Source organism: Natator depressus, chromosome 1 (assembly GCF_965152275.1).
Source record: "Natator depressus isolate rNatDep1 chromosome 1, rNatDep2.hap1, whole genome shotgun sequence".
NCBI classification, from domain to species: Eukaryota; Metazoa; Chordata; order Testudines; family Cheloniidae; genus Natator; species Natator depressus.
The window spans coordinates 97,830,806-97,843,647 of NC_134234.1; the positions used below are offsets into that span (position 1 = coordinate 97,830,806).

Sequence of the window (12,842 nt, forward strand, 5' to 3'; positions counted from 1 at the left end):
GCAGTGGTTTCTAACTAAAGGTGTGATGATGTACCAATTTACCTACGAGAACTGATGCAACTCTGCATTTGGACACTTGCATCAGTTGCCCCCAGGACAAGCTAAACTGATGCAAGACAGATTAAAATTAATGAATGAATGTTTACACACAGCTGCAATGGTTTATCTAAAACAGTGCAATATCACACCTTCTGTTAAATTGGTGTGGCTTGTGTAGACAAGTCCTAAAATTCTCAATCTCATTAGACCAGCTGTAAGATTATTGAATTTTATAAAGTGAAATTTATCATCATGCCATTACTGAAAGAGCTGCAATGATGTTGATTTATCATCATGCCATTACTGAAAGAGATGCAATGAAGAGCTGTTTAGATGAAGCTGCAGTTTAATATATTCAGACTTCTTGCATGAGAAAACATCATCTATAATCCTGTCAAAATTAGAAATCCATTTTTAAATGTTCTGTTTAACATTACTTAAGACTGTTCACACCAGACCCAGAGATTTTCCCTAAAAGGGGATCTAGAATATCTTCTTACTGACCACACAGATGTCATAACTGCATTACATTTCTCCTTCTTTATATCTATGTCACATAGTTTACAAGGTGTTCAATACCTTGCAGAACAACAGAAGTGAAGTTTAGGTACAGTGGGTATAAACAGTCAGCAGTGTTATAGAAAACAAAATGTACACATTAATTCTGCTTCGAGAACAATTTAATGCATGCTTAAAGAAGGGCAAACCCAATGTGAAGAAACCCAATCACATGATAGAACTACTATATATCCCCAGTGCAACTGCTAACACTTCAAATTTTATGCAGTCTGAAGAACTAGGCTCGCAGACTTTCTGCTACACTTTAAGATGTCCCCAAGTACACACACACAAATTACAAAAATAATTTAATTTCTGTGATCTTTATTGACCCTTGCATTATACCTATGCATATGAACACTTTCTGATGATCTCCCACTTTATTGCCGTATTTGTAGCTGAAATACATTAGCTATGTTTCTTTAAGAAAGGAAATATAAAACTGTTACAAACTGACATCAGTACTATGTGTTCACGTTCACACACACACACACACACACACTGCTATATAAAAGATCAAGAACTGATCCAGACACTTCACAAGTATAACTCAAGGACCATTTACAAACTGTTGGAGCTTTCAAGAGGCAATGGCACTTGATTACATTATGAGAAACAGAAGAACTGTCATTATTTTACCAGCGGCATGGTGCAATGAATTGTTAGTAATGCCACCAGGCTCTACTAAACAGTGTTTATCAACTATGGTAGTGCAACTGCAAGGGAAATTAAGGTAAACTAAAAAACCCACCTTTCCATTTTAAAAGAATTTTTCTGGTTAACTTTTTTTTTAACGGTTTATTTAGTGCCAAAGTCTCGCAACCTTTTACAAGTGAAGAGTCCACTGAGTTCAACATCTGCATGACTAGCGTAATACTTGTTAGTAAGGTAAATTTGGACTGAGTCTTCACTGTACTCAAGAGAAATGTTGAAATAGCTGCATTACCGGCACCAGAAAAACTTAGGTTAAGTGCAATATTATAATGTCAAGTTCTTATCAAAAGACATTTTCTCAAAATAATATTAAAATTTTCTTAAGTATCTTGCCTCAGACACTGCTTACCCCATACTTATGTCAGAGACATACTGGCCTCAAATGAAAAAAAAGTTTTCTATTACTGGTACAGATTTATTTCTGAAACTAACATTTTTCTCTAGCAAATGATTGTCATTTTACATTCAAGACAAAATGTTGATCTTTGCAGTGAATCATGGTATCTGAAGATTCATCTGCATTTACATATATATTTTATATTATATATAAAAATACTCATATCTAAACCATAAATTAACAATTTTTTTCTTTTAAATCTTATGCTTTTGGCCAATTGGCCTTCTGTGTCTCTGTTTAGTTATTTAATCAAAGGTTGCCTTCACCAACCATCATCTGTTACAATCATCCTCAATAAGTCTCAAATTGGGTAGTTTTTCATAACAAAATAAAAGGACAGGTCAGTGATTACACCTTCCGAACACCAGACAATTTTCTGACTAACTTCTGCTTCAGAAATTTCAAAGTTAAACCCCATATTGTCTTGTAAATCTGACTTGCCTACTAAATTTTAAAAGTGTATTCTTTCCCAACTAGCTCATTTCAATTTTAAGTCATTCTTATAGTAATAGATGACACTGGGAAGGTGTCAGTGGTTCCATTTAAACTTCAATTTATTTCAGATGATTTCTATATGCCACCCACAACACTACCACTACATAATCTCAAATGGTAGAACTGACTCTCTGTTGATTTCTGTGTTGAAAAGGGTAAATTCCTCATTTCACTGCATCAAGATTCAAATGCACATTTCCAGTGCATTAAACTATGTCTTCATAGCTTTAAGAGCACACAAAATAGTACATAATCATTAAAATGATAATTAAGCTGAGAGGGTTGAAAAACTGCACTTTACTTCTTTAAATAGGAACCACATCATTTAACAATTTATCTTAGAGAGCATCAGACTTCCCCTGGCAAAATTATGCTATAGGCTGACAGGTATAGTGTATCTAAGTTATTCATTTATTTCATTCACTGCCAAGAGTCATTTGTTTTCTAGTTCTAAAATAATGTGAGAACAGATAACAAGAGAACTGGCAATTACATCGCATCAAAAATACATACCTGATGTGTAATTATCAATTTGTGGACTGAAACAAGACAAAATCCTCCCTCTCCTGCCTACCAAGGAAACAAATTACTTATTTCTGCCCTTGGTAAAGCAAACTATACTAAACTGTACAGTAAATACGATGAAGAGCTGTCACTTCACAAAATACGTACAACTACCATTTCCAAGGAGACTGATTTCAGAAGAGCAGCCGTGTTAGTCTGTATTCACAAAAAGAAAAGGAGGACTTGTGGCACCTTAGAGACTAACATTTATTTGAGCATAAGCTTTCGTGAGCTACAGCTCACTTCATCGGATGCAACACTGAAAATAAATAACTTTAAAAAGTTATTCAGAAGTGACCACAGCAGTGCTGGAGATTTTCATTTCAGCTGATCAAAATTCATGTACTTTTTTGTTATAGAGAGTATGGGATACTGCATGCAGTATTTTGGGCCCAATCCTGTAATACTGATGTCAGTAACTCCCATCAGTTTCAATAGGAGATGCATAGACTTAAGGACTGCAGGATTGGGCCTTTCTATATATTGATAAATTCAATTTTTTTCTTTTACTCCCCAAGACAATTTCATTTTATAATTAAAAACAGCAGCCATCTCTGACGCATTTTCCACTCTCTGAAAGCCAAGGCTGTAAGATATTTCAAGATTTCAAAATATATGTAGGTTATAAAATTTATTTATGTAAGCATTCGGATATGTTTAGATGTAAAAGATATTTAGATTTCACTATAAGCTTCAACAAATATATATTACTAAACCTGGACAATACATATGATTCAGAATCTGCATGGGCACAATTTAAAACTGAAATGTAAACATGAAAAAATTCTGTAAGGAAAAAATAAACAAAGCTTTATAGGAGACCAGATGTGTTAAATTTAAATAAACCAAAAGTAGTACCATAATCAGAAAGCCAGCTTCAGAGTGTAAAAAAGAGAGGGATGTAGGACAAATGAGGAAATTTGGATACGCTGAGGTACAAATAAGAGGTTTCCATAATAGGGCATTTACTATCTTTCCATGGCGAACCCTTCAAATACAAAATCAAACCAAAATCACTTGTCACATAATTGAAATTTTACATGTAATAAAGGCAACGCAATACTCAGTTATGGCCTGTCAAATATTTACCTCACTAACATTATCTACAGAAGATTTGGCCATTTTGTACACAGTGACTCCTTATACAGGTTTAAAGGGTTTCAGTACAAAAATGACACTATATACAAATCTGTATACCAATCAAACAGAACGTTTTTCTATTTCCCAAAGGAGTTATCTTAAAGCAAAATACCTGAGATTTCACAATATCTTCAGTGTCCTTATCACACACGTAAATATACATTGCAGATTTCATAAAAAGACACTTCTCCCTTAAATATGTGCATTATGGTTAAAAAAATCTATAGCTTTAAGGAGCTGAAAAACAACACCCCATCTGAGAGACTTCATTTTTGCTGTTGCACATTCAGGAATGTCCTTTCACTGAAGAGCACTCCATTTATTGAGCAGTAGATCAACATTAGAGAGCACTTTCCTCAATGCAGACACAACAGGGTGGCCTGTTGATTTTGAAAAACTCAAAATCAATAGTTCAGTGAGACGAAGTACTTCCTCCAGTTAGTGAATATCTGGAGAAGAAAAGAAGTGGTTATTTTTGGTCACTTTCAAACTCTTGTTACAGAACAAATAATGATTAAAAAGTCATTAAATTGTGCTGTAAGTAGGAACTTGAAGCTTTGTTCCTTTCTGAATCATACTTAGCATAACTGAAACACTGACTAAAAAAAATAACCAAGCTACAGACCTGAATATCATGTAAATAAGACATTGCGAGTGCATAACTATGGTTTTGTTCACCAGAATGGCATGGCTCTGTTCAACAGAATGACAACAATCAATCCTCAAATGTCTTTTAATGGGTACACATTCATTTAATAAATCCTGTGTGTTTTCATTCAAAACCCATACTTTGGGAAACTTGGTATCTCAGCCACCTCAAAGTGTTCTGGGGCAGGAAAACATTTTTGAACTAAACCTGCTTCCCCCTCCCACCAAAAGAAAAAACAGCTTTCCCATTCCAAAGCTATTAATTTTGGGGGGCGGAAGAAGAAAAGTTAAATACGTTAATGACAGGTTTCAGAGTAGCAGCCGTGTTAGTCTGTATCCGTAAAAAGAAAAGGAGTACTTGTGGCACCTTAGAGATTAACAAATTTATTAGAGCATAAGCTTTCGTGACCTACAGCTCACTTCATCGGATGTATACAGTGGAAAATACAGTGGGGAGATTTTATATACACAGAGAACATGAAACAATGGGTGTTACCATACACACTGAAATGAGAGTGATCAAGAAAGGTGAGCTATTACCAGCAGGAGAGAGGGATGGGGGGGAACCTTCTGTAGTGATAATCAAGGTGGGCCATTTCCAGCACTTTACAAGAACAGTAGGAGAGGAAATAAACAAGGGGAAATAGTTGTACTTTGTGTAATGACACATACACTCCCAGTCTTTATTCAAGCCTAAGTTAATTATATCCAGTTTGCAAATTAATTCCAATGCAGCAGTCTCTCATTGGAGTCTGTTTTTGAAGTTTTTTTGTTGAAGAATTGCCACTTTTAGGTCTGTAATCGAGTGACCAAAGAGATTGAAGTGTTCTCCAACTGGTTTTTGAATGTTATAATTCTTGACGTCTGATTTGTGTCCATTGATTCTTTTACGTAGAGACTGTACAGCATGTACATGGCAGAGGGGCATTGCTGGCACATGATGGCATATATCACATTGGTAGATATGCAGGTGAACGAGCCTCTGATAGCGTGGCTGATGTGATTAGGCCCTATGATGGTGTCACAAGTATTCCTTTTCTTAATACATTAAGTTTCACTAAATTTTAAAGAATATTAGAGACCAGAATATGCTCTTTCTAATCACTACACCAGAACCCATGTTTAAGAATTTCTACTGTTCCTCGGTGCTCAACACAACTCGCTAGGGCAAGGTATTGTACTTTATAAAATCTTGTTAATGGCAAGAATTATTGAGATCACCAGTGAAAAGATAATTTTAGACATTAAAATGTGTAAAGAAAAGAACTTGATACTATAAAAGATGTGATCAAATGGCAACAGTATTTAATATGGAAAGTATACTGAAGTGTGCACAAATAAATGATATTTCATCTTCATAGCTGTGTTCGAGAGGAATATCTGAAATTAGTAACTTGGATGTGAAAAGCACCTGTGGGTTATAGTGGATCACAAACTGAATATGAATCAACAAATACAATGCATTTGCAAAAAATGCTAGTATCGTTCTGGGGCGCATTAACTAACAGGAGTGCAATTCATAAGACATGGAAGGTTACTGTCCCACTCTACTCAGCACTGGTGATACCTCAGCTGGAGTACACTGTCCAGTTTTGAGCACCATACTTTGTCAATATCTTTCTTACACTGGAAAGCTCAGAGGAGAGCAACAAAAATTATCAAAGGTTTAGAAAACCTGGTTTCTAAGGACTATTATACAGTGACCAATTCTTCTCCATGTCCACTGAAGGTAGGACAAGAAGTAATTGTCTTAAACTGCAGCAGGGAACATTTAGATTAGATAACAGGAAAATCTTTCTAGCTACAAGGATAGTTAAGCACTGGAATACGCTTCCAAAGGGAGGTTGTGGGATCCCTGTCACAGGGAGGTTTTAAGAACAGGTTAGACAAACACCTGTCAGAGATTGTCTAGGTATATTTGATTCTACCTCAGCATGGGGAGCTGGACTAAATGACCTCTCAAGGTCCTTTGCAGTCCTACATTTCTATGATTATCTGAAACTGACAAAAAAGATGAATATGCCTGAAAAATCCTGTTATTCAAATGCAAAGACGTTTTTCTGGTGGGAGTCTAGTTTTAAAGTCTTGAAATAATTTTTTGTAAAGACTTTTTGGTCAACCTCTCAGGCTCACTCAGCTTCAAACTGGTAAGAGAGCATGGATAGCAGATTATCCTACACAGAGGGGGCTAAAAATTATGCTAAGGTTCTGATAAAGATTTTCAACTTCTCTTATGACAGCAGGGGCACACAAGTGGTCAACTTAATGAAAATTACTTTAAAATGTATGGCATTAAAAATTGAAAATGTATTTAAAAGAAAGAAGAACTGGTTTTATGTTTTATGAATATAAATTATTTTAAACTACAAAATCATTGTGTTAATTACAATATCATTAAATGAGTAATAATACAATGAATTTCTTTGAAGTAATTTACACAGCACCATAACATTAAATAGCAATGTACAAATGCAGGTAAAGACAGTCCCTAATCCAAAGATTTTACAATCACAGTAAGATAAGAAAAAAGACAAGACCCTGAACAACAGATAAAGTATTATTAAGTAAAGTAAGATAAAGCAAGTATTATTGATGAGAAGAGGGATTGCCTGAGGGTGTGAGTTTTTAACAGAGGGATTCAGATGAGGAGTTAGAGGGTTGGTTAAGGGATATGTATTAAATAGGGCTGTCGATTAATCACAGATAACTTACGCGATTAACTAAAAAAAATTAACTGTAATTAATCGCCGTTTTAATCGGACTGTTAAACAATAGAATACCAATTGAAATTTATTGACTATTTTGGATGTTTTTCTACATTTTCAAATATTTTGATTTCTATTACAACAAGAATACAAAGTGTATAGTGCTCACTTTATATTATATTTGATTACAAATATTTGCACTGTAAAAATGATAAACAAAAGAAACTTTATTTTTCAGTTCACCTCACACAAGTACTCTAGTGCAATCTCTTTATCGTGAAAGCGCAATTTACAACTGTAGAATTTTTTTTGTTATATAATTGCACTCCAAAACAAAACAATCTAAAACTTTAGAGCCTACAAGTCCACTCAGTCCTACTTCTTGTTTAGCCAATCGCTAACACGAAAAAGTTTGTTTACATTTACAGGAGATAATGCTGCCCACTTCTTAATTACAATGTCACCTGAAAGTGAGAACAGGGGTTCGCATGACACTGTTGTAAGATATTTACATGCCAGATGAGCTAAAGATTCATATGCCTATTAATGCTTCGGCAACCGTTCCAGAGGAAATGCTTCCATGCTGATGACGCTCATTTAAAAAATAATGCGTTAATTAAATTTGTGACTGAACTCCTTGGGGGAGAATTGTATGCCTCCTGCTCTGTTTTACCCGCATTCTGCCATGTATTTCATATTATAGCAGTCTCGGATGATGACTCAGCACATGTTGTTCATTTTAAGAACACTTCCATTGCAAATCTGACAAAATGAGAAGAAGGTACCAGTGTGAAATTTCTAAAGATAGCTACAGCACTTAGTCCAAGATTTAAGAATTTGAAGTGCCTTCCAAAATCTGAGAAGGATGAGGTGTGGAGCATGCTTTCAGAAGTCTTAAAAGAGCAACACTCAGATGCGAAAACTACAGAATCCAAACAACCAAAAAAGAAAATCAACCTTCTGCTAATGGCATCTGACTCAGATGATGAAAATGAACATGCGTCGGTACACGCTGCTTTTGACAGTTAAAGAGCAGAACCCGTCATCAGCATGGACGCATGTCCTCTGGAATGACGGCTGAAGCATGAATCTTCACTGTATCTGGCATGTAGATATCTTGCAACGCCGGCTACAACAGTGCCATGCAAATGCCTGTTCTCACTTTCAGGTGACATTGTAAACAAGAAGCGGGCAGCATTATCTTCTGCAAATGTAAACAAACTTGTCTGTCTGAGGGACTGGCTAAACAAGAAGTAGGAATGATTGGATTTGTAAGCTCTAAAGTTTTACATAGTATTATTTTTGAATGCAGGTTTTTTTGTACATAATTCTACATTTGTAGTTCAACTTTCATGATAAAGAGATTGCACTACAGTACTTGTATTAGGTGAACTAAAAATACTATTTTTTTGTTTTTTACAGTGCAAATATTTATAATCAAAAATAAATATTAATAGAGCACTGTACCACTTTGTATTCAGTATTGTAATTAAAATCAATATATCTGAAAATGTAGAAAACATCCAAAAATATTTAAATCAAAGGTATTCTATTATTGTTTAACAGTGCAATTAATCGCAATTATTTTTTTATTCACGATTAATTTTTTAATTGCTTGACAGCCCTAGTATTATATATTAATTCTTTATACTTGTTTCTTACAATTATAGACAAACCTATTACAATTCAAATTCTTCCTGTACGGAAATTTGGCTTATGTCAATACAGTACAAAAACTGATTAACTGATATACATATTTAGCTGTGAAATATACATTTTTCCAGAGGTTTTTATACACAGCATTTCCTACTGTTTGAAATATTCTGATAGAGGATTGGTTTCTGTATGGCTCATCTGCTGCTGCATTGCACAGGCATAAGAGATCATGCTCAGCAACATCATTTGTCCTTAATAGCCATTTAATATGGCTTTTTTTTTTAAGGTGTTTTTGTTCTTTCTCTAGACAAGTTTACTACTAATAAACTTGAACTGCATGAAACAGATTTACACTGGACTTTATAAAGCAATTTCATATTTTACCTAATTTGTGGTTGTTTTTAATTTTACTAGTAAATAAAATATACAGTGGTTGGTCCTACAGAAACTCTCTGAAACAACATGTATAATTCATCCCGTTACAGCCATCGATGTTCAGTTACTATCAATATATTTGGGGATTTCTGTAAAATACTCAAAACTTAATTTTAGTTTAAGTGGCCTTTTTAAAATTATGTAGAACTTTATTTAGAAAGAAATAATCAATTTCAATATACAAATTTAAATTCAGCCATACTTCCTCAAACCATGCTTCACATCTAGAAATATTAACGGTTTGTTCATTAAACTCCACTTAAGATGGAACCCAAGATACATTGCCAAAACAGATGTGTATTATAACTGTGGGTTACAGGCTTTGGGATTATTTTTAAAAAAAGTATATTATTATACAAACACAGTAAGGGCTCAATTTGCATACCCTTATTCACAAGTGGTCTTTAACTTTAATGAGATTGCTTACACAAGTAAGGACTATTTACATGAGCACCCGGGTCCTAAATACAAGAGTATCTACATTAAGGCAGAAGAATTGAAAACAATGAGGCAAAAAATATGGAGATCCAAAAATCAAGAGAACCCTAGTTATTCATATCTACAGCTTTCTTCTTTTATGTTAAGATGGAAGACTTTTTGAAAATTTGTTGATATGCTTATACAATCTCTGTAATGCAAGACTGTTCCAGCAACAGTTTGAGGACAATAAACCTTGACACACTGTCTTAACCTCAATGAGCATTTTCCATGTGATGAAAGGGGAAAAATTTTATTAGGGTAAACATATTGGACAATGCTAATGAACATTATTGTGCACTCTGCATAGTATTTTTTTAAATTGCTTTCAACTATTATCCTGGGTTTTTTTAAGTTTTTTTAAAATATTGGCGAAGTGCACACAATTCATTAGACCACTTTGAAATGTATTTCTTTTGGGCACTAGTTATTTTAGCAGCTAAAGAGATTTAGTTTGAACTTTTCCAAAATTTCACTTTTGGACAGAGCTCAAAGGTGGAAAGCGAATGTTTCACAAGTTCACAGCCAGAAAAGAAGAGGGTTTTAAAATGCAAACAGTTTTTACCTTTAACTACAATGGGTACAAACAGCACTTTCTATTTTATTTTCATGTAATACTTAATACACCCCCAACACACATTTTCTTTGACCTAGAATCTTGAAATTTGGAATCCGCATTCATTGTAGGCTAATGAGTAAAGTAAATTTCCAAATTTAATATTTGATCTCTTCCTTTTCTACCAGGAGAGATCAGAGGTCATTAGTCATGAACGTAAACTATTCAAGTACTCTTTTTAAAATACATATATATACACACACACACATACACCCACAGCCCACTAATCAATCTCTCATAGGACTATATCCCACATTACAAATCTCTGAGCAGTTTCGTATACCGACCATTTAAAAAGAAAAGTTAATTTTTATGTAACTCATGGTAGTGTTCTTTTTCTGGTTTGGCTTTGCAGACAATACATTCAACATACAGTATGCAGTGTGTGTAATATAATGAAGTATATATAATGAAGACAGGAAAAAGAAATTTAAGTTCCTGATAGGCTGAGAATTTGTTCTATTAAACAATTAAATTTTCATAAACTAAGTAAAAGCACATCAGAAAATATTTTATCTTTATAAATACAGAAATATCAGTATGTACTTGTATTTTACAAAATACTTGGCAAATATTAAAGGAAGTCCTGCAATTTTATGTAAGTCATAATGCAAAAGTATTTTTATTGTTACCTCTGAAGCCTCTGTACAAGCTGCGACACCATGGTATCTGAAATGCCTGGACAAGCCTCCTCAGCTAAATAAATAGCTTCTCTCAGTTCTTCTATGGACCCCATGTTGTCACCATATACCTGACTTTTCTCTTTCAACTAAAAAAATGACAAAACTACATTAACAATGTAATTAACAGACAAATTTGAACATGTAATATGTGTTAATTTCTATGTTTCCACAGAACTAGAATCCTGAGAATTAGTACATTCATTTTTAAAAAAAAATTATCATAAAAAGTCTACCTGTAGAAACACACTATTTGTAATTCGAGATTTTTATCACAGGTCACTAACCAAGCAGTCTAAGCCTTCACAAAAATAAGGTGGTCATGTGGGATGTGAAACCCCGAAACCAAGGATCATCTGAGGTCAGCAGCAATTCTATTTTACTATTTTAGAAAGGTGCTGTTGCGTACAAAGTAAGATTCAGTCACTGCCCTGAATTATTTACTGCTACTAATTTTGTACTACACTTTGTACTTTCATAGCACCTTCCATGTGAGGATTTCACATCACTTTAAAATGTTAGTTCACTGAGTGTCTGTTACACTATAACTTTGAACATTGCAGCTGACCAATTCTAAAATTTCAGTGAATGTTCTAGGTCTCAAGGGACAGAATCCTATTTATTTTGGTGCAAATCAGAACACTGGAAAAAGCCTAAGTCAGGGGAAAATCAGGTCCCCCACACTCCCTGATGCTGTAGGAATGGAATCTGCTGCTGCCTACACATGAGAAGCAGCAGCTTAACTTGCTGCATTGGTAGTGTCTGTAGCTTGGATTCTAATGGAAATCAGAGAATCTTACAGGCAGAGTGTATAAGGGGGTAAATGGGGATAAGAGTGGACTACCAGGGAACACGTGAGGAAGAAGTGGAAGCAGGAGGGACGAGAGAGATGGGGCAGTGGTGATATGGGGAAGCAAGGACCCAGAGGGGAGTGAGGAAGTGGACTTGCTCTTAGGGGGAAGAGAGGATAGCTAAGCAGAGACCCACAAGGAAATCAAGGGGTGAGGAGTGGTGATGATGGGGGAAGCAGGGAGCCACATGTGTGGCTGTGAAAGCAGGAAACCAGAATAGGGAGCGTGGAAATTGGGGAGAGGGAAAAAGCAGGGCCCCAGAGGGAGAGTAGAAATGGGATGGGGAAACTGCAGTTCTGGGAAAGAGGGGACACACACACTGCCCCTGCCATGAGAGAAATGGGATAAAACACAGTCCATAACATGGCGGGGGAAGGAGAGATGGGAACAGACAGAACCCCTGGCATGAGAGATGAGGTGAGGGGAGCAGCAGGGAGCCCCTGATATAGAGGGGCATAGGAAGGTGGCACACAGGGAACTTGTAGTGGGGAATAGAAGAATGGAATGGTGTGTGCAATTCACTCAGCATACATAAGCGTCCAACCCCCTAATAACCCAACACCCCCATGAGGAAGGAAAATGCTATTCACCATTTTACAGACAAGGAGGCTATGTCGACTCTCCACTGAGTCTGAATAATCTCTGGTGCAGAGACCACTCTTCTGGGTAAGTATCTGTTTACTGTGTTCAATATGCTTTCTATGTGGCATGGAAGCCTTCCAGGAGCCTCCTCAAGAACAGGGCTCCTTTGATTAGGAAAATACTTTTGGTGCTCTCTGTTTTTTCCACCCACAGGGGAAGCACAGTTGTAAAGACTGACACATGGTAGGGTAGGAAAGGACTGCTCAAATACAGTTCTATAGGTAT

The 12,842-nt window shown here is 35.5% G+C and overlaps 1 protein-coding gene across 1 annotated transcript in view; it reads right to left on the reverse strand.

Moving 5' to 3' along the window:
- Positions 1 to 386: 386 nt before the first annotated feature.
- STK24 (serine/threonine kinase 24) overlaps positions 387 to 12,842 on the reverse strand; it is a 127,827-nt gene continuing 115,371 nt past the window's right edge. The window contains exons 10-11 of the mRNA XM_074962898.1: positions 11,077 to 11,213; positions 387 to 4,356 (exon numbers count right to left, since the gene is read on the reverse strand). Coding sequence (XP_074818999.1) covers positions 4,320 to 4,356; positions 11,077 to 11,213 — 174 coding nt within the window. The 3' untranslated portion in view covers positions 387 to 4,319. The remainder of the gene's footprint in view (positions 4,357 to 11,076; positions 11,214 to 12,842) is intronic.